This window comes from Oncorhynchus gorbuscha, linkage group LG17 (assembly GCF_021184085.1).
Source record: "Oncorhynchus gorbuscha isolate QuinsamMale2020 ecotype Even-year linkage group LG17, OgorEven_v1.0, whole genome shotgun sequence".
Taxonomy (NCBI): domain Eukaryota; kingdom Metazoa; phylum Chordata; class Actinopteri; order Salmoniformes; family Salmonidae; genus Oncorhynchus; species Oncorhynchus gorbuscha.
The window spans coordinates 19,114,171-19,138,177 of NC_060189.1; the positions used below are offsets into that span (position 1 = coordinate 19,114,171).

The 24,007-nt window shown below is 42.4% G+C and overlaps 1 protein-coding gene across 3 annotated transcripts in view; it reads right to left on the reverse strand.

Annotated features, from left to right (window-relative positions):
- LOC124001304 (SR-related and CTD-associated factor 8-like) overlaps window positions 1-24,007 on the reverse strand; it is a 43,400-nt gene that overhangs the window by 8,181 nt on the left and 11,212 nt on the right. For all 3 annotated transcript variants that reach the window (XM_046307985.1, XM_046307987.1, XM_046307986.1), the window contains 15 exons: window positions 7,209-7,253; window positions 6,927-7,088; window positions 6,452-6,608; window positions 6,058-6,185; window positions 5,649-5,831; window positions 5,382-5,461; window positions 5,155-5,263; window positions 4,783-4,887; window positions 4,475-4,593; window positions 4,154-4,347; window positions 3,897-3,997; window positions 3,558-3,671; window positions 3,191-3,347; window positions 1,992-2,134; window positions 2-140 (listed from right to left, as the gene is read on the reverse strand). In XM_046307985.1, the coding sequence (XP_046163941.1) occupies window positions 2-140; window positions 1,992-2,134; window positions 3,191-3,347; window positions 3,558-3,671; window positions 3,897-3,997; window positions 4,154-4,347; window positions 4,475-4,593; window positions 4,783-4,887; window positions 5,155-5,263; window positions 5,382-5,461; window positions 5,649-5,831; window positions 6,058-6,185; window positions 6,452-6,608; window positions 6,927-7,088; window positions 7,209-7,253 (1,936 nt within the window). The remainder of the gene's footprint in view (window position 1; window positions 141-1,991; window positions 2,135-3,190; window positions 3,348-3,557; window positions 3,672-3,896; window positions 3,998-4,153; window positions 4,348-4,474; window positions 4,594-4,782; window positions 4,888-5,154; window positions 5,264-5,381; window positions 5,462-5,648; window positions 5,832-6,057; window positions 6,186-6,451; window positions 6,609-6,926; window positions 7,089-7,208; window positions 7,254-24,007) is intronic.

Genomic DNA, 24,007 nt, shown 5'->3' on the forward strand with positions numbered 1-24,007 from the left:
CCTGGAGGAGGCTGGGAGGCGTTGAACCCTGCTCTGAGGAAGGTGGGCGGGGGGCCATAGCCTGGCGGGGGCATTGTCATGGAAACAGGGAAGGATGGAGGCACAAGACCTCCAGCAGGGACAGCCTGGGCCACAGGGAGCTGAGACAGAGGATAGAGAGGAGAGCAAACCAGTGAAATGAGTGCTGGGATGAATACGCATGGTTGAGATGTGATCACTGTAATATCATTTAACAATCAATCAAAGAATTTGGAGGAACAATATTTTCCCACTAATAATCGTGGTTTAAGACAAATACTATGAGAAACAACAACATTTAAATGCTTTGAGAGTTGAGATGTATTAAACAACGGGTGGGTCTAGTCCTAAATGCTGATGGGTTAAAAGCACATTCCAGCCAGTGTCTCTTACATAAGTTACCACTGGCTAAATCTATGACGTTAAAATGCTTATTTACTCTGTTCCATCTGACTGCGCTATTCACTGTCTCATCAGCCCAGCCAAGCAATTTATAAAAAAGATCACTATAAAAAGCATCTAGACATTATCTCACATTTCTTTTAGACTAACATTTAGTTATCAACAGCGGAGATTTGTATAAACCTGTCTCTCCGACATTTGCAACATTGTTTCATTATTGAAATTCGATCTCCAGCTGTCCCATAGTAAATAACGTGTCGGGACGAGACAGGCAGGCAGCATTTCACAGCCAGTCAAAATCATGAATCAGCTGGCATAATTTTTATGAATATACACAAAGAAAGGTAAAAACGAAGTGTAGCTAGTTTGTAGTCTTTCCAGCTCAGTTTGAAGTGATTGTGTTCACTGTGTTGTTGGCTAGCTCCTCTGAACAACAGTGTCCTGATGAGTGAGAACATTTTCTTTGTCAGGCGAAATTGTGCCTCATTAGCTCATTGTTATTGATGTATGCAAATAAATGTCACCAGAAAACAGCTTAAACAAATGCGGCTACTTTGCTGTTATTGTGGCTGCACTTTTTGACGTGACCGTAAATTAGCCGTAGTTAGCTAGTTGGCAAACAAGGGATAAGAATGTTGCCAGCTAGTATGGCAATGGAACATTTAGAGCGAACGACTGGGTTGCATCCACAGATTCAGAACAAAAAGACTGAACGACGGTGTTCCATCTCTGGCAACCTAACCGATAGAACGAACGACCATCCGGCTTGGGTAGCAACCCTAGAATTGTGTTGGGCCTATATCTTGTGGAAGGATGAAATAGTATAAATAAATTCTATGAAAATATGTCAATAAATATTTGAATATGTTGGTAACCGGTTGTATAAAAGTGATAATGCCCTCGAAGCTGGTGTTTGGAGGATATATTGGCAAGTGCCAACAACACCCGTGCCAATATATTCTACAAACACCGGCTTCGAGGGCATTATCACTTAAATATCTGACTGACGAGTTGAATAAGGCGTGTGTGGGTAAATTGCATGAATGAGTTTAGTAGACAGATTAACTCAGACAGAGGTGATTTTCTCTGAGCTGAGTTGTATACTAATCCCCAGCCTAAACACTTCCCCCACCCACCGAGCCAACCCTTCTCATTAGGCCCACCCACGAGCAAACAAACACAGGCCGTGCATCCTGCATTCACTGAACAACCCTATCAACCCAGTCACAAAGGACTGAATACTTGAGGCTAAGCCCCCCATAGACAGGGCAGGAGCTGGCACCAATCACAGGAAGTTTATGGTGTTCAGTTTCACATCACTGACTGACTGGCTCCACGGAAGACACTCAGTACAAAGGAAATGGGAGAGGAACCATAGAAACGTGAAGGGCCCAGTGAATTAATGTGCGATCAACTTGTACCCTAACAGTTATCTTGTAAAATAACCAACTTTACAGCCACATCATGTGTGCATGGGAATTGTAAAGAGTTGATTGATAGCAAGTTCCACCCTCCAGCACGCTTTCTCACAAAAACACACAACTCTAGTTTTATATTAGATGTTTGGGTACCTGCACAGGCATCATGGAGACTTGTTGGATGAAGGCATTTTGTTGGGTCTGTTGGGAATTAGTGGCTGCCATGGGTTCAGCGCTAACAGCCTGGCTCACCGCTTCCTTCACTGGCTCTGGTGCATTTTTGGCTGCTTCCCACTCTACAGTTAAGAAAAACAGAGGGGATTAGAGAAGAAAATTCACTGTACGACACAGTCATATTTACTTTGACCTGCTGGGCTGTATCTCTCCAGTACTATATTTCTCCGTGGGACTTCCTACTCTGATAAACTCCAGATAACCAAACGGCAGTAAATATTTGTGGTTGTTGTTCAGAGTTAATGTGAGTGTGTGACGCCTGTTTATGAGTGAGCAGTAGTGTTGGGCTTGTAATTCCTGTGCCCGTCTAGTGTGTATGTATTTTGTTTGTATATATGAGTGAGCATGAGGGTGTTTCTCAAAATGCATACAAGGGTCGGAGTATGAGTCCAAATCAAAGTATGTGAAACTGTGCGCTATTTGGACGCGTACTCCGTTGTAAGTATTTTGAAGCATGCATCGATGCAAGCTTCAACTGAAAGTATCCACAGAAATATGATTCAACCATGTAAAAAAAATAACACAACATTTATTGAAATCAATGGCGGCCATTATTTAAGCTGAAGTGAGAAAATAAACTGACTGAATTAAATGTTGCCCATTCACATCTCATATGTTTCCTGACTACAATATTTTATTTTGATACATTAATACATACTCTGTTCATTTTGGCATGTTTACCTGCCTACAATACCCACTGTCGTGTGCATAGAACGCAAGCCCAAGTTAATAGGGTTCATGTTTACTGGTTAGCTACTATTGTTAGCTGGCTAGGTAGCCACAACGAATTACCTTGTATGGCATTAGTTTTAAATAATTTTTGCCTGTTAAACTATCTGGTTAGTTCGATTATTACGGTTCACATCTAGCTAGCTGATAGCTTTGTGTATATCTTGTGTCGTCTCTATTGTTGCCATTGTCTTGGCCGGAAGAAGGTCCAGTGAATGGAGAGGTGCAGCGTGAGGTAATACAGTAGTGAATGTTTTATGCATTCTCAAGAGAATGTCCTCTGAGAATGCACTCGGAGCATGAGTGTGGTGCACGGTAGTATGCATATTGAGAAACACACGTAGTGTTCATTTCTGTGTGTGCCTGTGTCCTTTGCTGCGTCTGCTCACCGGCGTTGACAGTCTCCTGGTCGATCATGCCTCCCTCAGCGAAGCCGTCCAGGTCGTCCAGCTTGACCTTCTCCCAGGGGATGTAGGTGACCCCCAGGTCCATGTCCCACAACTGCTTATACTCCTGCTTCACTCCCTTATTCAGCGCCCAAGCGATCTGAACACAAATGTCAGCGGATACATGAAAGAGCAGCAATTTCAAGGGTATTTAAGTAGAAACAGGAGAGTAGGAAATATGTAACGGCTGGGTTGCTATGCGGTCAGTGGTATGCTTAGCGAGCTACCCAAGAGATTTAAAAACATTAACACACACAGAGGACATACCCTAACCGCAGTGAAGTGGCAATCACATCACGCCAGACTTTACCTTAATGACCTTGGAGACGATCTTGTGTGAACCAGTGCTGAGTTTCTGTCTGGCTTGGTAGGCATCCTGTCTGTGGACCATACAGATGTAGGCACAGCCACGGGGAGGGATCATCTATAGAAGGAGAGTGAGAAAGGGATGTACAGAAAGACAGATGGTCAGAACTTGCTAATGAGAAATGCCTGGCCTGGCTTAAAGAGCAACGGGTGAGTCCTTTAAAGTGGACTGTCAAGATAATACATATTTCCCTCCGGTCAGAGGTGACAGAGCTTGCGTACCCACATAATGAGCACCAGTTAATGAAGTCAAGCTCAGACAGACAGCGAGTTCTCTACTTACATTGATAGACTCAATCTGACCAAACTCTTCAAACAGATTGGTGAGGTCCTGCGGAGTGGCCTTCTTGTCTACCTGTCCCACCCACAGAGTGGTGCTGCACACTGGGGACACACAGAAGAGATGGAGGCTTAGAACACATTTAAGGTACCAAGGATGATAAACAGTAAAAGGAGATTGGAGTTTGGAGATTTTCATGAGTAAGTGATACACTAAAACATTAAAAGGTCAGTGAAGCGCTAATCGGGGGCTGGTATTACCACTGAGAAACTTGGATCGGATTGGAGGCAGTCCTTTCTTCTGACGCTCTTTCTCTAGCTCGCGGGCATGTCTCTCGCTGGAGTAGGACCGCGACAACTTCCTCTTCCGTTCTCTGGAGCGTGACCGCGATCGCTTGCGATGTTTCCGTTTCCGAGAGCCTGACCGTGATCTGGACCGTCTCTTCCTGGGAGATCTAGAGTAGAGGGTTATTTTGAAGGTAGTTTGATGCCAGCAGTTGTGGTAAAATCAACATGCGCCTCTACAAGGCGTCTCAAGATGCCTTGTGGACGCTTTCTCTCAGAATGGGTCCTTAGACTCACCTCGTTCGTGACCTGGACCGTGTTCTTGACTGTATGTCAATCGTCTTGGACCTCTTGTCCGCTGGCTCGAAGATCTCTTCGTCCATCTCTGGCCCGTCATCCAGGTCCATGTCCATGTCCTATAACACAGGCATCATTACAACAGAGCTCTACTTACAAATACAACTACCACAGAGCTCTACTTACAAATACAACTACCACAGAGCTCTACTTACAAATACAACTACCACAGAGCTCTTACAATTGCAGTTATATATCCGTTTTAGTCACAGAGAAGTTCATGAGTCAGTGAGGGAAGAAAGGCTTACCTGCTGCTGGTTTTCAATGGAGTCATCAATCTTGTTGTCTGGCTCCGGGTGCTGTGATTGGCTGCTGCTCTGCTGGGGTGTGTTCTCAGACCCAAAGATTCCATCCTGATAAATACCGGATTGGTTAGTGTCCTAGCTACTTTCCTCACAATGGTCTCAAGAGACGAATGTATAAGGAAATTAGTAGGAAATTAAACAGGTAGGGGTTCAGAAAGGAACCAGGGCAGCTTTGTTTAGGGAAGTCAATTCCTGTGCTTATAGAGGTGATGTATAGCAACCTTCTGCTGGTGCTGCTAGTGCTCCGGTATGGATAGGGTGGGCCGTAAAGGAAGGGACTAAGGGTGTCTGTGAAGGTGTGTGTTGTGTAGGTACCTTCTGCTGGTGCTGCTGGTGCTCCATGAGCTGCTTCTGTAACTGCTCTAGGTTCTGCTGCTGCAGCTGCTCTGCCAGCTGGTGGAAGATGGAGTCAGACACCATGGGCCTGGAGGGAAACAGGGAGACAGACAGGGGTCAAGAGTTCAGTTAACTGCTGTGCGTCACACAGGTAGTGGGGAGTGAAAGTCCATACACAGAACCTGTGACATATTCCGCATGCTTACATCTGGGATGATTGCGAGTCCTTTTTGGATTCTTCAGAGCGTTCTGAATCATTCCCAAAGTCAAAATGACCCAACATTTTCTGCAACAAATGGAGAAAGACGATTGTCGTTAAAATATAGATTTGAGCGTCACACGTAGTAGAAGATAGTTACCAACATCACACAAAACACACACAAATGCGCATTAACAATTTAAAGAAATGTACCCTTAATATCACGGGGACATACATCCACTCCATTTCTGTGTCTGTGGCCTTGATTCCTCACCTTGTTGAAGGAGGAAACCCTCTGGTCCAGGGGGTTGAGGTGCATGGGGTTGGCTGAGGCGGCAGCAGTGAGCTGGGCCGTCAGGGCCTGTAGCTGGACCACCAGGCCTGCATCCAGCGCCTGCAGCAGAGACGGCTGGGGCTTCTGCTGCTGCATCTGCAGACTCTGCACCAGCTGCTGGAGCTGTCACACAGATAAAGACAGTCATAGAGAATGATGCACAAAAAGGCTACAGTTGGTCATTTGGAAAGTAAGGAGCATCAGAAAGGTCAGAACACAGACTCAACAAGTGTAAAAGTCAAAACAAAACTAAAGATGCAAAGAGACATGCAGTGTCATTCTTTGAGCTTCAAATTGGATGTTGAGTTAAATTGACTGTTTGAGGACCATGGATCTTCTATATACTGACCTGTTGTCCCTGTGGACTCTGCAGGATCTGGGCCACAGCAGCTACAGTGTCTGTGTTGGAAAACTGAGACGCCCAGTCAGGCAGACTGGACACAATGTTGGCTGGAGTGGCCGGGGTCGCTGGGGTACCTGGACACAAACACACAGAGAAAATCCATAATGAGAAATCAATATGAATAATTCAACAAACATCTACAATTGATGTTGATTAGAGAGCAATGCCTGGTAAGTCGCTCTGGATAAGAGCGTCTGCTAAATGACTTAAATGTAATGTAATGTAATGTCACAAAAAAGGCCTCAGTCCATTGTGTCAGTTCAGGAGAAGGACTGTATTTCGCCACCAGGTATCAGTATAGAGCTGTATGTGTATGCATGTTATATGTTGGGTGACTGACCAGGCGTAGCGTTGTTGACCGGAGCATCCCTGCTGGTCATGACAGGGGTGACACTGGGAGGGGGTAGTCCTGCAGCCATGTCCAGCAGCGGCTGGATGATGTCACTCTTGAAGACGGCGTTCTTCTGCCACAGGTTGAGGACTCTAACAATCTTACTCTGGAACACAACAGAAGGAAGATCACAGACTGACACACACAACCACTCAATCAAAACAAGACCACTGCAGCGAATGAGTCACCGCCTAAAGTTGATGCTGTATACTCTACAAATGTGGAGTATTAAAATAGTATATTCATTGATTTCATTCCCCACTGACACTGAATAATAATGTTTTTCAAACAATGCTACAGATCAGATCTATCACTAACAACAATAGAGGATGTGTAGTCAAAGGTAGAATAGAAGGTGGTAAACTAGAACAGTGTTTCTGAATAGAGAAACCAGAGAGCCGTCTATGTTCCCACTGTGACACACCTTGTCATCTGAGGGGCAGCGGTAGAGGTGCTGGAAGGTTCCGATTATGTTTTTGCTGAAGCGCGGGGCGAACACATCCTTGTCCTGGCCAAACTGGTGTCGTGACTGCCGCACAATGGAGTCCATGACGTACAGGCCTGGGACCTTGTACTCTTGCTTGCACTGGATTGCACAAAACAAGGTGAGCGTTTAGCATCTCTGTGGTGATGGGCAAATGAGTGGCAAACAATTTCAAAACATGATTTGTATTCTACTTGACTGGTGAAACCAAAATAAACTCACTTTCTGAACGAACTTCTCCACGCTCTGGACAACATGTTTGTAGTACTGAAAGAGAAGAAACACAAGAAAAGACATTGTGATACCCCACCAAAACTACAACCACAGCATCCCTGGAGACAAAGACCTGAAACTGGTCAAAGATGGCGGTTATAGCATTATCAACAGCAGTATGTGAAACCATGAGCAATTTCATCATGTCAAGTGACACAAACAAAATCACATAACACGGAAGTATCCACATTAGAGCTGCTTTACTCCATCATCTGAGTAATCAAGCATTTTGTGAAATACTGAAATATTTTTAGATAAATCTAATTCCAACACAAAAACAAAACAATTGACGGGGAATTAAATTAATTTAATGTTTTTCTTTCTAACAATGATATAAATAGACTTATATGTTTGGATGTCTCAGCCGAGTTATTTCTCGCTCCTTGAAAGGGAAAACACTGGAGACCCCAATAACTTGATTTTTGCATAGTGTGAATCAGTTAGTGTGAATGACCACAGCTCGAAAAATAGTTGTTATATGTTCATTGGCATTGACTCAATGCAATATGCACTGTTACAAAATGAATTCCTTTGCATTCAAGCCATGTTCTCAGCTGCCTTCCGCAAGATTACAGAGTAATCGATTCCTTTGATTGATTGTTGCTGTAGCATTTAAGCTATATCCTGGTAACATGGGAAGGAGAGATGGGGACTACAAACACTTTTGGGATGACTCAAGTATAGCGAGAGGTAGGCAATGCTGCCTTAAACATAATGCTGCTTTAAACATAATGCTGCCTTAAACATAATGCAGCCTTAAACATAATGCAGCCTTAAACACAATGCTGCCTTAAACACAATGCTGCCTTAAACACAATGCTGCCTTAAACATAATGCTGCCTTAAACACAATGCTGCCAGACCCACTGGCTTCAGGTCATCTACAAGGCCATGCTAGGCAAAGCTCCGCCTTATCTCAGCTCACTGGTCACGATGGCAACACCCATCCGTAGCACGCGCTCCAGCAGGTGTATCTCATTGATCATCCCTAAAGCCAACACCTCATTCGGCCGCCTTTCGTTCCAGTACTCTGCTGCCTGTGACTGGAACAAATTGCAAAAATCGCTGAAGTTGGAGACTTTTATCTCCCTCACCAACTTCAAACATCAGCTAGCTGAGCAGCTAACCGATCGCTGCAGCTGTACATAATCTATTGGTAAATAGCACACCCATTTTCACCTACCTCATCCCCACAGTTTTTATTTATTTACTTTTCTGCTCTTTTGCACACCAATATCTCTACCTGTACATGACCATCTGATCATTTATCACTCCAGTGTTAATCTGAAATATTGTAATTATTCGCCTACCTCCTCATGCCTTTTGCACACATTGTATATAGACTCCCCTTTTTTTCTCTGTTTACTCCATGTGTAACTCTGTGTTGTCTGTTCACACTGCTATGCTTTATCTTGGCCAGGTCGCAGTTGCAAATGAGAACCTGTTCTCAACTAGCCTACCTGGTTAAATAAAGGTGAAATAAAATAAAAAAAATAGAAAAAGACAATGCTGCCTTAAACATAATGCTGCCTTAAACATAATGCAGCCTTAAACACAATGCAGCCTTAAACATAATGCAGCCTTAAACATAATGCTGCCTTAAACACAATGCTGCCTTAAACACAATGCTGCCTTAAACATAATGCTGCCTTAAACACAATGCTGCCGTAAACATAATGCTGCCTTAAACACAATGCTGCCTTAAACATAATGCTGCCTTAAACACAATGCTGCCTTAAACACAATGCTGCCTTAAACATAATGCTGCCTTAAACACAATGCTGCCTTAAACACAATGCTGCCTTAAACATAATGCTGCCTTAAACACAATGCTGCCTTAAACATAATGCAGCCTTAAACACAATGCTGCCTTAAACATAATGCTGCCTTAAACACAATGCTGCCTTAAACACAATGCTGCCTTAAACATAATGCAGCATGTGTAATTGAAGAATCCACAGAACGTAGGCTATTGTGCAGAATCATTTCACAGGAATTATCACACCACAAAAAGAGAGAAGAGAATAATAATGGAGAGAATAGAAACAGATTTTGGGCCATAGCAAATAATAGAGATATTAACATCATAATTGGTTTGAACTAATGAGTATTTCTAATTCATTGTAATAGATTACTGCCAACTCATGATGCACTACACCTGTCCCTTCACAGCAAGTGGTGTGTTTACTGCAGTGCTGCTGGGATCAAAATATGTAGGAAAGCATTTACATTTTAGTCATTTTGCAGAAGCCCTTATCCAGAGCAACTTATAGTAGTGAGTGCATACATTTTCATACCTCTTTCCCCCATTCTGGTCCGCCGTGGGAATCAAACATACAACCCTGGCGTTGCAAGAACCATGCTCTACCAACTGAGCTACATGGGACACCAGTGCTCAACTACTGTGCTTCTGGCAATTAGGAATCAATAATACAGTGTGCATCAGTTGTGATGTCTATATTACACACAATGTCTTTACACACACAGTAGCATTTTTACCCATCTTATTAGAGAATAAAAAAGTAAATAGTGCAACATCAGTGAACGCCCCCCTGTGTGGTGAAGCAAAAGGCATATTCTCATATTGGTGTGTAAATAAATAAAAATAGACTAGACCTATGATCTAATCACGCATCCCTTCTACCATCTTTACACACACAGTAGCATTTTTACTCATATTATTACAGACTAAAAAAGTATATAGTGCAACATTTATTTAATAAGTGAAAGCTCTCAATAGCTTGTATGAGGGCAAAAACAAGTGATTCAAACATACAAGCTCATCAAGTCAAAGTGGACCACAGGGCTATATGGGATAACTGGGGTCATGAGACCAGCACTAGAACTGCCAGCATGTGGTGCTAAAGTTGCATTATTTCTCCAGATCACAGTAGGGAGTACAGACTACTCTATGGTACTATACTGTACAATAATATAAACACCACATGTAAAGTTTTGGTCCCATGTCTCATGAGAAGAAATCAAATGTTCCACACTCACAAAATGCTTATTTCCCTCAATTTTTTTGCACAAATGTATTTACATCCCTGCAGTGGTGTAAAGTACTTAAGTAAAAATACTTTAAAAATACTACTTAAGTAGCTTTTGGGGGTATCTGTACTCTACGTTACTATTTAATATTTTACTTTACTACATTCCTAAAGAAAATAATGTATTTTTTACGCAATACATTTTCCCTGACACCCAAAAGTACTCATTACATTTTGACAGGAAAATAGTCCAATTCACACAATTATCAAGAGAACATCCCTTGTTATCCCTACTGCTTTTAATCTGGAGGACTCAATAAACATAGATGCTTCGTTTATAAATTATGTCTGAGTGTTGGAGTGTGCCCCTGGCTATCCATAAAAAAAATAAAAAATGTATTGTGCCATTTGGTTTGCTTAATATAAGGAATCTTAAATGGTTTATACTTTTACTTTTGATACTTAAGTACATTTGAGCAATTCCGTTTACTTTTGATACTTAAGTATATTTAAAACCAAATACTTTTATACTTTTTCCACCACTGCACCGCTGTTAATGTGCATGTCTCCTTTGCCAAGATAATCCATCCACCTGAAAGGTGTGGCATATCAAGAAGCTGATTAAACAGGTGCGCCTTGTGCTGGGGACAATAAAAGGCCACTTTAAAAGGTGCAGCTTTGTTTGTTATATTTTTTTCAGTATAATTCAGACTACAGTTTATCACTGTAAGACAAAATTACCTCCATAGGTTGTCTATACTTTGAGAAACATGTATAACAGTGTCGGCACTTTGGGCACAAAGGTGCTATAACAAAGTGCCAAGTAATTAATACTTGGATACCTTGGCCTGCATGTTGTTCTTAGTTAGAGCTAGTAGGTTTATACCGCACTGTGAGATCATCTCCAAGACTGTGACAGCAAATACACATCTCAGTAACCTGCACACATTCCACAACCAAGTTCACATCCATTCCCAGAGCTGCTAGACATCATATTACAATAGTTTGGGCTAATATTTGGTTGGTTGATTTCACTTTCTAAAAAAGACACGGAGGCACACATATTTTAAAAAGACTTGGAACATCACAGAATGATAAAAAAATACATTAAATGCATAAGAACGGAGAGTGGAATTCCCAACAGGGTAGCCATGTAGAATAGCTAGGCTACATTGAGGGAGGGCTTTGAATGGGACAGAATGCAAGTATCGCAAAATTGAGACAGACACTGCTCACAGCTGCTAAATAACAATTCAGCTGTATGATTGAGGAATGTTGTTCAACTACAATCTCCATAGGCCATTAAAACGTTGAAATAACTGCAAACCAATGAAGCAGATAACATGTAGGCTGGATGAGCTCATAGCTCTGTCTGAAACTGGTTCAGTGTCAGTGAGCCTGAGGGGCAGATGGCTACAATCACCCCAGCAATGCAACATACAGTGAGAAAGTTATGAAAAGGAGTTTATACATAAAGACATTCTGGACGAATTTGGTCTGTCTAGTTTGAGCTGTAATGATTGTATGGAATGTAAAAATTACATTTGTTTTGGTCAATCCTGCCAATGTTTCTTGTACTTGGGTTTTCAAAACTTTGATATATGTAATGCAATGCAAACACAGTATGGCTGGGATTTACCAGGGACCTCACGATACAATATTAACACGATAATTAGGTGCCGATACCATATGAATTGCGATTGTCACAATAGTATATGTATTGCGATTTGATACGGTGATTTTATTGCGATTTGCTGTTCCAAACATATTGCTACCCATGTCTGCGGTAGAGGTACAAGAGAGAGCCATGAGAAAACAAGTTTTGATCCCTTTTTAAAAAGATGGCGAACAAACTATGCAAAGTTTTGGCGCAGGTGCAGCCAACTAGAGCAAAAGTAATATTGTGATAGTATAAAAATGAATTGTCTTGTAAAAAATAATATATCCCGATATGTAACCGCATCGATGTATTCCCCCATCACTACAACACAGTAAGGCTGCGTTTATATGGGCAGACCAATTGTGCAGACCAATTGTGATTTTTTCCACTAATTGGTCTTTTGAGCAATCGGATCAGCTCTGAAAAAGATCTGACGTGATTGGTCAAAAAAAACATTCATGAGGGGACTCCCGAGTGGCGCAGCGGTCTAAGGCACTGCAGTGCTTGAGGCGTCGCTACAGATCCAGGTTCAATCCCGGGATGTCACACCCGGCCATGACCGGGAGACCCATGAGGTGGCGCACAATTGGCTCAGAGACCCATGAGGCGGCGCACAATTGGCTCGGCGTCGTGCGGGTTAGGCCAGCTGGAATGTCATTGTCCCATCGCGCTCTAACGACTCCTGTGGCGGGCCGGGTGCATGCACGCTGACACGGTCACCAGTTGTACAGTGTTTCCTCCGACACATTGGTGAACGTGGTTAAGCGACCGGTGTGTCAAGGAGCAGTGGCAGAGTTGTGTTTCGTAGACGCATGGCTCTCGACCTTTGCCTCCTCCGAGTCCGTACGGGAGTTGCAGCAATGGGACAAGACTGTAACTACCAATTGGATATCACAAAATTGTGGGGGAAAAGTATTATTAATGGAAAAAATATCCAAATTGGGCCGCCTATGTAAATGCAGCCTAAGAGTTGTTTTTCACTCCCTTAGTTGCTTTCAGTCAAGTATTGTAGCACAAGCATGACACAATGTAGGCTAGTGTGGAGCAACAAACTCCATATATTTAGCCCAGGCTATCATTATCATGTTCTAGGAATAAATCACATTCTCAAAATGGCTGAATGCCAACTTCCAATTCACACAATTCAAATATTTGCAAAACATCTTCCACTAAAATCAATGCATGGTTTATGCAAAGGTTCAACTTCTGTGTGCATTAAGTTTGGAAAAGCAAGGCCTTATCTTTCATTGGAAATCTGGACAAACTGGGTTACATTTAGTAATTGTAACCCCTTGAGAATAGCCCTACAGTAAGGTCAAAATATTGATTTATAGAATTTGATGCAACATGAGACTCTTTTTCACTCTCTGTGGGCCTGTGTATGATTCTGGCTGGAGTGACGCCCCCAAGTTAAGACCGAGGCTAGGGGGAGAGATCTCGTGTCAAATGTCATGATGACATTTATTCAAGTTCATCAGACTTCAATCTTGGTACACGTTCATTTTTGAAGACATGAGCAAGACTGGGTTGACTAATAAACATAAATGAATGTCATTAACCAAATGAAACACACTAATGGAAAGTATTACTGTGTTATTCACAACTGACCTATTATGCAGAGCAGAAATATAATACAATTATATCTAAACACGAAGTAAAGTTTTTCAAAGAAAACAAAATAGAGCCCATGCTATATGTCAACATTCAGACAATACAGCTGGTCAAGCCAATGGGACAAGGACACACAGGAAGAGGTTTCGCGGAGATCACATGGGGTCAACTGGGGTACGGACGTAACAACCAAAGTACCGTTGGCACCGATTACAGCTGTGAGTCTTTCTGGGTAAGTCTCTAAGATCTTTCCACACCTGGATTGTGCAACATTTGCCCATTATTATTTTTGAGATTCTTAAAGCTTTGTCAAATTGGTTGTTGATCATTTGCTAGACAACCATTTTCAGGTCTTGCCATAGATTTTCAAGCAGATTTAAGTTAAAACTATAGCTCGGACACTCAGAAACATTCACTGTCTTCTTGGTAAGCAGCTACAGTGTAGATTTAGCCTTCTGTTTTAAGTTATTGTCTTGCTGAAAGGTGAATCCATCTCCCAGTGTCTGGTGGAAAGCAGACTAAACCAGGTTTTCGTCTCGGATTTTGCCTGTGCTAAGCTCCATTACGTTTTTTTTTATCCTCAAAAACTTCCTAGTCCTTAACAATTACAAGCGTACCCATAAAATGGAGCCCCCACTATGCTTGAAAATATGGAGATTGGTACTCAGTAATTTGTGGTATTGGATTTGCCCTACACATAACACTTTGTATTCGGGAGAAAAAGTTAATTGCTTTGCCAAATTCTTTGCAGTTTTACTTTTGTGCCTTGTCGCAAACAGGACACATGTTTTGGAATATTTTCATTCTGTTCAGTCTTCCTTCTTTTCCCTTGTCAATTAGGTTAGTATGGTGTAATAACTACAATGTTGTTGATCCATCCTTGTTTTATCCTATCACAACCATTAAACTCTGTTTTAAAGTCACCATTTCACCATAGTGAAATCCCTGAGAGGTTTCCTTCCTCTCCGGCAACTGAGTTAGGAAGGACGCCTGTATCTATGACATGAATTTTATATTTATCACAGAATCTGGACGGGAGCCATATAATCCAACAACAAAAAGTTAAACTATGTGTGTTGTTATTGCTTGAATTTGGGCCAAGTTGAACTGGTTCCAATGGAGTCAGGGAGCAGTCAGGGAGTATATTAGAGGTATGGGGAGTAGGGTCATGGGGTAGGGCTGAAGAGCAGTCAGGGAGTATATTAGAGGTATGGGGAGTAGGGTCATGGGGTAGGGTTGAAGAGCAGTCAGGGAGTATATTAGAGGTTTAGGGAGTAGGGTCATGGGGTAGGGATGAAGAGCAGTCAGGGAGTATATTAGAGGTTTAGGGAGTAGGGTCATGGGGTAGGGTTGAAGAGAACAGTCAGGGAGTATATTAGAGGTATAGGGAGTAGGGTCATGGGGTGGGGTTGAAGAGCAGTCAGGGAGTATATTAGAGGTATAGGGAGTAGGGTCATGGGGTAGGGTTGAAGAGCAGTCAGGGAGTATATTAGAGGTTTAGGGAGTAGGGTCATGGGGTAGGGTTGAAGATCAGTCAGGGAGTATATTAGAGGTATGGGGAGTAGGGTCATGGGGTAGGGTTGAAGAGCACAGTCAGGGAGTATATTAGAGGTATAGGGAGTAGGGTAGGGTTGAAGAGCAGTCAGGGAGTATATTAGAGGTATGGGGAGTAGGGTCATGGGGTAGGGTTGAAGAGCAGTCAGGGAGTATATTAGAGGTATAGGGAGTAGGGTAGGGTTGAAGAGCAGTCAGGGAGTATATTAGAGGTATAGGGAGTAGGGTCATGGGGTAGGGTTGAAGAGCAGTCAGGGAGTATATTAGAGGTTTAGGGAGTAGGGTCATGGGGTAGGGTTGAAGAGCAGTCAGGGAGTATATTAGAGGTATGGGAAGTAGGGTCATGGGGTAGGGTTGAAGAGAACAGTCAGGGAGTATATTAGAGGTATAGGGAGTAGGGTCATGGGGTAGGGTTGAAGAGCAGTCAGGGAGTATATTAGAGGTATGGGGAGTAGGGTCATGGGGTAGGGTTGAAGAGCAGTCAGGGAGTATATTAGAGGTTTAGGGAGTAGGGTCATGGGGTAGGGTTGAAGAGAACAGTCAGGGAGTATATTAGAGGTATAGGGAGTAGGATCATGGGGTAGGTTTGAAGAGCAGTCAGGGAGTATATTAGAGGTATAGGGAGTAGGGTATGGTTGAAGAGCAGTCAGGGAGTATATTAGAGGTATAGGGAGTAGGGTCATGGGGTAGGGTTGAAGAGAACAGTCAGGGAGTATATTAGAGGTTTAGGGAGTAGGGTCATGGGGTAGGGTTGAAGAGAACAGTCAGGGAGTATATTAGAGGTATAGGGAGTAGGGTCATGGGGTAGGGTTGAAGAGCAGTCAGGGAGTATATTAGAAGTATGGGGAGTAGGGTCATGGGGTAGGGATGAAGAGCACAGTCAGGGAGTATATTAGAGGTATAGGGAGTAGGGTCATGGGGTAGGGTTGAAGAGCAGTCAGGGAGTATATTAGAGGTATAGGGAGTAGGGTAGGGTTGAAGAGCAGTCAGAGAGTATATTAGAGGTATAGGGAGTAGGGTCATGGGGTAGGGCTGAAGAGCACAGTCAGGGAGTATAGTAGAGGTATGGGGAGTAGGGTCATGGGGTAGGGTTGAAGAGCAGTCAGGGAGTATATTAGAGGTATGGGGAGTAGGGTCATGGGGTAGGGTTGAAGAGAACAGTCAGGGAGTATATTAGAGGTATAGGGAGTAGGGTCATGGGGTAGGGTTGAAGAGCAGTCAGGGAGTATATTAGAGGTTTAGGGAGTAGGGCCATGGGGTAGGGTTGAAGAGCAGTCAGGGAGTATATTAGAGGAGTAGGGTCATGGGGTAGGGTTGAAGAGCAGTCAGGGAGTATATTAGTCAGGGCTTCCCTCAACCCCCCCCCGCCTCTTCCCATGTCAAAGAGGCATGTAATACCTACTCACAGACACACACGCTTTAGCCCTGCAAACCCGGAAGAGAGACCGTCTGAACGGCAAAGTGCAGACCTCACTCCTCTCCCCAGGTGCAAACATAGTAGCACGGTCTTCAACAAACAGGCCTGGTAGTAACCTAGTGTTGTGACTGCAGACTGCAGTAACAGTTTGTGAAGGGATTACTGCTGTATGACTAGGACACCTCAGTACATGATGAACCACTATCTGGGTGGTGGAAGGTCAGTATGCACTTACTGAGTACATGCCTTATGCTAGCATCAAATAGGCTTCCCAAAAATAACATAGTCGCTGTCGTATAACATTTATTTTGATTGCAGACTTTCTGCATTTATCCCATCAAGTAGCCTGATTTCAGATGTGTCAATGTAAACAGCTCTTCTTGCAAAGCATGTTGACGTTTTAAATCAAACTATTGGGGCTATATTAATCCAACTATCCACAATAATCATACACCGAGTATACCAAACATTACGAACACCTTCCTAATATTGAGTTGCACCCCCCCCTTGCCCTTACAACAGCCTAAATTTGTCAGGGCATAGACTCTACAGGGTGTTGAAAACGTTCCACAGGGAATCTCGCCCATGTTGACTTCAATGCTTCCCACAGTTATGTCAAGTTAGCTGGATGTTCATTGGGTGGTTCCTGATACACACAGGAAACGGTTGAGTGTGAAAAACCCAGAAGCATTGCAATTCTTGACAAAAACCATACCCTGTTCAAAGGCACTTAAATATTTGTCTTGCCCATTCACCCTCTGAATGGCTCACATACACAATCTATGTATCAATTGTTTCGATGCTTAACAATCCTTCTTTAACCGGTCTCCTCCCCTTCATCTACACTGATTGAAGTAGATTTAACAAGTGAAATCAATAAGGGACCTTAGCTTTCACCTGGTCAGTCTATTTCATGGAAAGAGCAGGTGTTCTTAATGTTTTGTATACTCAGTGTATTATTGCGTGCATGTATCCGTACTCACTGTTTGCTTTCTGTACATTTAGAACGGGTTAAGAAGGAGCAATGGGACTGAGTGTAGACTACTGCAGAATACTGTATATTATTCAAGCTCCACTCAGGCCTCTCATACAGGTTTCCTATTCAAGATTTGACACAAAAGTAGATACAAGCTATAATAGGACACTAAATATACCTCAAGCACATGGAGAAGTGCCAAGAGAAAAATTACCTCACTGTATTTAGCTGCAATTGGTAAGCAGTAAATGGTATACTCAAGATGCTTCTCGCTGCAAGGGTTTGTGTGTGTGTTTACGTGCTAGAGAGCAAGCGGGACAAGCACAGGCCTGTATTGAAAGACAGCCAGCTCAAATGCGACATGTAATTCATTTGATAACAGTGAATGAACACTGCCTAAATCATGAATGATAAAAATAAATGTCATTGTGACAAGAACTGGCTGATCAAGGAGTGACTCAAGCTCAAATTGTAACACAAGTAAGGCTGTGATGATTATGAAATTCTGGATAAAGATTATAGCTAGTATCTAATTGTCATGCAAATCGCCACGGTTATTTTCACAATTGTCATTTTTGTTGAAAAATGTTTTGAGCTTGTAATGCTCAAAAATGTCCTACAAAATACAACACAGCTTTGAAGACACTTGTCTCAAAAACTAATAGTTTTGACTGTTGGCAACATTAGGAAATGACGTTTCTCTTCCCAACCCTGCCGTTCTGCTAGAATAATGATTGCCACAAAATTTACTCACTTTATGTAAAAATAAGAAAAACTGCTAATCCGATAAACTAAATCTACTTGAAAATAAAGTACAACCCCCCCCTAAAATAACTAAGGTTATTGCCCATAATTGTTGGTTACATAATTATGTGATAATTGTGCCAGCCCTAACAATTGGCTACATTTCATTGACGCTTTCTCCATCAACTTTCAATTCCAGTCAAAATATCCAGTTTCAATGTTCTCTATATCTTTCCCATTGCATCATATATCTCAAACATGAACAATCTTCTAGAAAATATAAATTGATATTCAATTCACTAGGTCTATATGCATACCTTTCATTGACTGTCAAATCATTTTCATATATTCGCTGCTAACAAAGCATTCCATGGCAGTACCTGCCAGTATAGTACAGTACCAACAGCATTCCATGGCAGCACCTGCCAGTATAGTACAGTACCAACAGCATTCCATGGCAGTACCTGCCAGTATAGTACAGTACCAACAGCATTCCATGGCAGCACCTGCCAGTATAGTACAGTACCAACAGCATTCCATGGCAGCACCTGCCAGTATAGTACAGTACCAACAGCATTCCATGGCAGTACCTGCCAGTATAGTACAGTACCAACAGCATTCCATGGCAGCACCTGCCAGTATAGTACAGTATCAACCAACATTCCATGGCAGCACCTGCCAGTATAGTACAGTATCAACAGCATTCCATGGTAGCACCTGCCAGTATAGTACAGTACCAACAGCATTCCATGGCAGTACCTGCCAGTATAGTACAGTACCAACAGCATTCCATGGCAGCACCTGCCAGTATAGTACAGTACCAACAGCATTCCATGGCAGCACCTGCCAGTATAGTACAGTACCAACAGCATTCCATGGCAGTACCTGCCAGTATAGTACAGTACCAACAGCATTCCATGGCAGCACCTGCCAGTATAGTACAGTATCAACCAACATTCCATGGCAGCACCTGCCAGTATAATACAGTATCAACAGCATTCCATGGCAGCACCTGCCAGTATAGTACAGTACCAATGGCATTCCATGGCAGCACCTGACAATATAGTACAGTATCAACAGCATTCCATGGCAGCACCTGCCGGTATAGTACAGTATTAACGGCATTCCAACGTAGCACCTGCCAGTATAGTACAGTACCAAAAGCATTCCATGGCAGCACCTGCCAGTATAGTACAGTATCAACAGCATTCCATGGAAGCACCTGCCAGTATAGTACAGTATCAACAACATTCCATGTCAGCACCTGCCATTATAGTACAGTCCCAACAGCAATACATGGCAGCACCTGCCAGTATAGTACAGTATCAACAGCATTCCATGGCAGCACCTGCCAGTATAGTACTGTACCAACAGCATTCCATGGCAGCACTTGCCAGTATAGTACAGTACCAACAGTATTCCATGGCAGCACCTGCCAATATAGTAGTATCAACAGCATTCCATGGCAGCACCTGCCAGTATAGTACAGTATCAACAGTATTCCATGGCAACACCTGCCAATATAGTACAGTATCAACAGCATTCCATGGCAGCACCTGCTAGTATAGTACAGTATCAACAGCACTCCATGGAAACACCTGCCAATATAGTACAGTATCAACAGCATTCCATGGCAGCACCTGCTAGTATAGTACAGTATCACCAGCATTCCATGGCAACACCTAGTGCTGTTAATAGTACAGTATTAACAGCATTCCAACATGGCACCTGACAGTATAGTACAGTATCAACAGCATTCCAATGTGACTCACAGTAGCATCAGCTGGATTACTGGATACCCACACAATGCCAAACCACTACCCACATTACAGGCTGTTACTAGGGGGTGATTTATTTAATTTAACTAGGTAAGTCAGTTAAGACCAAATTCTTATTTACAATTACGGCCTAGGAACAGTGGATTAACTGCCTTGTTCGGGGGCAGAAAGACAGATTTTCACCATGTCAGCTCGGGGATTCGATCTAGCAACCTCTTGGTTACTGGCCCAACGCTCTAACCACTAGACTACCTGCCGCCCCAAATATTTGATATTTGACTGGCAGGTGCTGCCAGGGAATACTGTTGATACTGTACTATACTGGCAGGTGCTGCCATGGAATGCTGTTGGTACTGTACTATACTGGCAGGTGCTGCCACGGAATGCTGTTGATACTGTACTATTCTGGCAGGTGCTGCCATGGAATGTTGCTGGTAATGTACAATACTGGCAGGTGCTGCCATGGAATGTTGCTGGTACTGTACTATACCGGCAGGTGCTGCCATGGAATACTGTTGATAGTGTACTATACTGGCAGGCGCTGCCACAGAATGCTGTTGATACTGTACTATACTGGCAGGTGCTGCCAAGGAATACTGATGATACTGTACTTAAATACTGGCAGGCGCTGCCACAGAATGCTGTTGATACTGTATTATACTGGCAGGTGCTGCCAAGGCATACTTTTGGTACTATACCATACTGGCAGGTGCTGCCATGGAATGCTGTTGATACTGTACTATACTGGCAGGTGATATTTGTCTCTGAGATACAGAATCCTTCTTGTTCTCCAGGTGGGATATATGTAGGGTGTGTGAAGAAGGCAGTGTTTCCACTAGGAATTTCCTACTAGGAGGGGAGCTGCACATTGCTGCTAGTGTTAGCTAGCTGTTCCCATAGACGTCCAGTCATTGAGCCAAAATGAATATAGGAGAAACACTGGCAGGGATATGAGGGATAATATACAGGGATATGAGGAATAATATACAGGGATATGAGGGATAATATACAGGGATATGAGGGATAATATACAGGGATATGAGGGATAATATACAGGGATATGAGGGATAATATACAGGGATATGAGGGATTATATACAGGGATATGAGGGATTATATACAGGGATATGAGGGATTATATACAGGGATATGAGGGATAATATACAGGGATATGAGGGATTATATACAGGGATATGAGGGATTATATACAGGGATATGAGGGATTATATACAGGGATATGAGGGATAATATACAGGGATATGAGGGATTATATACAGGGATATGAGGGATAATATAGCCTAGTCTTGCCTAGAGCAGTATATTCTTAAATCATTTTGTAATGTCAAAAGTCATGGTGTTGTCCATGAACTAAACATCCTATGCTGAACATTTGGAGGGTTTCATTTTCATCGGGTGGTATAAACCAACTAGAGGTCGACCGATTAATCGGAATGGCCGATTAATTAGGGCCGATTTCAAGTTTTCATAACAATTGGAAATCAGTATTTTTGGGCACCGATTTTTTTTACACCTTTATTTAACTAGGCAAGTTGGTTAAGAACACATTCTTATTTTCAATGACGGCCTAGGAACGGTAGGCTAACTGCCTTGTTCATGGGCAGAACGGCAGATTTTTATCTTATCAGTTTGGGGATTCAATCTTGCAACCTTACGGTTAACTAGTACAGCGCTCTAACCACCTGATTACATTGCACTTCACGAGGAGCCTGCCTGTTCCGCGAATGCAGTAAGAAGCCAAGGTAAGTTGCTAGCTAGCATTAAACTTATCTTATAAAAAACAATGAATCAATCATAATCACTAGTTAACTACACATGTTTGATGATATTACTAGTTTATCTAGCGTGTCCTGCGTTGCATATAATCGTTGCGGTGCGCATTCGCGAAAAAGGACTGTCGTTGCTCCAATGTGTACCTAACCATCAACATCAATGCCTTTCTTAAAATCAATACACAAGTATATATTTTTAAACCTGCATATTTAGCTAAAAGAAATCCAGGTTAGCAGGCAATATTAAACAGGTGAATTTGTGTCACTTCTCTTGCGTTCATTGCATGCAGAGTCAGGGTATATGCAACAGTTTGGGCCGCCTGGCTCGTTGTGAACTAATTTGCCAGAATTTTACGCAATTATGACATAACATTGAAGGTTGTGCAATGTAACAGGAATATTTAGACTTATTGATGACACTCGTTAGATAAAATACGGAATGGTTCCGTATTTCACTGGAAGAATAAACGTTTTATTTTCGAAATGATAGTTTCCGGATTTGAACATATTAATGGCCTACGGTTTGTATTTCTGTGTGTTATTATGTTATAATTAAGTCTATGATTTGATAGAGTAGTCTGACTGAGCGATGGCAGGCACCAGCATTCATTCAAACAGCACTTTCGTGCGTTTGCCAGCAGCTCTTCGCAATGCTTCAAGCATTGCGCTGTTCATGACTTCAAGCCTATCAACTCCCGAGATTAGGCTAGTGTAACCGATCTGAAATGGCTAGCTAGTTAGAGTATGGAATTCACAACTAAATGTTTGCCGGCTAGATATCTTACAACTTAAGTGAATTTTCTAAAATGTGCTAAATTCTCTGCAGTTGTGCATTTGGTTTGCTAACTTAGTAGCCTTGCCATCTAATATTCGTTTTGTCTGTGCCGCAAACAGTGAGTAGCATTTTGAGTTCCTTGAATAACTTTATGAGCTGGAATGTCTGTCCTGCAAATAGTTTATATCAGAGACTGTATGAAATGTTTGCACGCATTCGTTAGCATTTAGCTAGAATTCGCTATGGGATTTTACATGTACCTGTTATTATTGCTAACATTCGGAGTGAAAATAGCACCCCTTGGGTTCAGTGCTGGTATTAACGAATATCCAGGGATGGCACAAGGTCAGAATGAAGGTTTGACAATCTGGATACCGCCCAAGTCTAGTGCTGAAGCACAATGTTACTATGGTTAGATGAAAGCAATTGGGAGCAGCATATGCAGTGCTTATTCAGCAACATTTTTGAGTAACAAAGTAATGAAGCATATGAATGGCTACAGTCAGCTAATAATTGAAGCAGCCTGAAATGGCTGTGTTGTGTGGAGAGTTCTTATGGAAGAAACTTGACATGACTCATCTGCTGCTCATGCTGTAGCCACTGATTATGCATTTGTTAGAACTATTATGAAGCCGACTAACTTGAGACTTGATAGCTAAACAATTGCTGAACTAATATTCTGCAGCATCACACCAATTAAGAAGAGACCCAAATACATGTTAAATAAATTAACTGACATGTAAGGTTCTTCTCTCAATGCTGTATTCCAATAAAATTATCTTGCTTATCTTTCAGCCTGAGTAGACTGTTTCAAGTTCTTCAAAACTGCTAAGACTAAACAAACTGACCAAGACTCCGCCTACTCTGATCATTGTTGCTGTACTACAATCATTTTGTAGACTACATGTTTCAAGGGTTCAGATATTTAGGTCACCTTTGACCCACATTACTCTCAATACTGGCTAATACAACTTCAGCTGTCGGATATTGGCTTACTAAGTATAGGCTCTGACAGTAGCTCATAAATTGAATCTAACGTACATCAAAACAAGATGTTATATCTGCATCTGAGGCATCAAATATCCTGCCCAAACATATTGTGTGACTGAACATACAACTAACTACAACTTCCATTCAATGCGCCAGGCTTTGGGAATAATAGAGAAATTCCTTTGTAAGTGTTTACAATGCCAACATTTATCCATATCTACAGCTGGATGTTTACTGAGGAAGTTGAGCCTTGTGTCAAGGCAGAGCAGCAGTGTGCAAGAGTAGAGCAGTAGAATGCACATCCACAGGAATTTGAAGTGAAAGGCACAGACAATCAGAGTACATTATTTGTAGGTGCATTGTAGATTTGCAAAAAAACTCCCGCGCACTGCTCTTGCAAAGTATAACTTATGATACTTTGGTTCCGGCCTTTCGACAGTCTTTCGACAGGAGGTAAGAGCTATA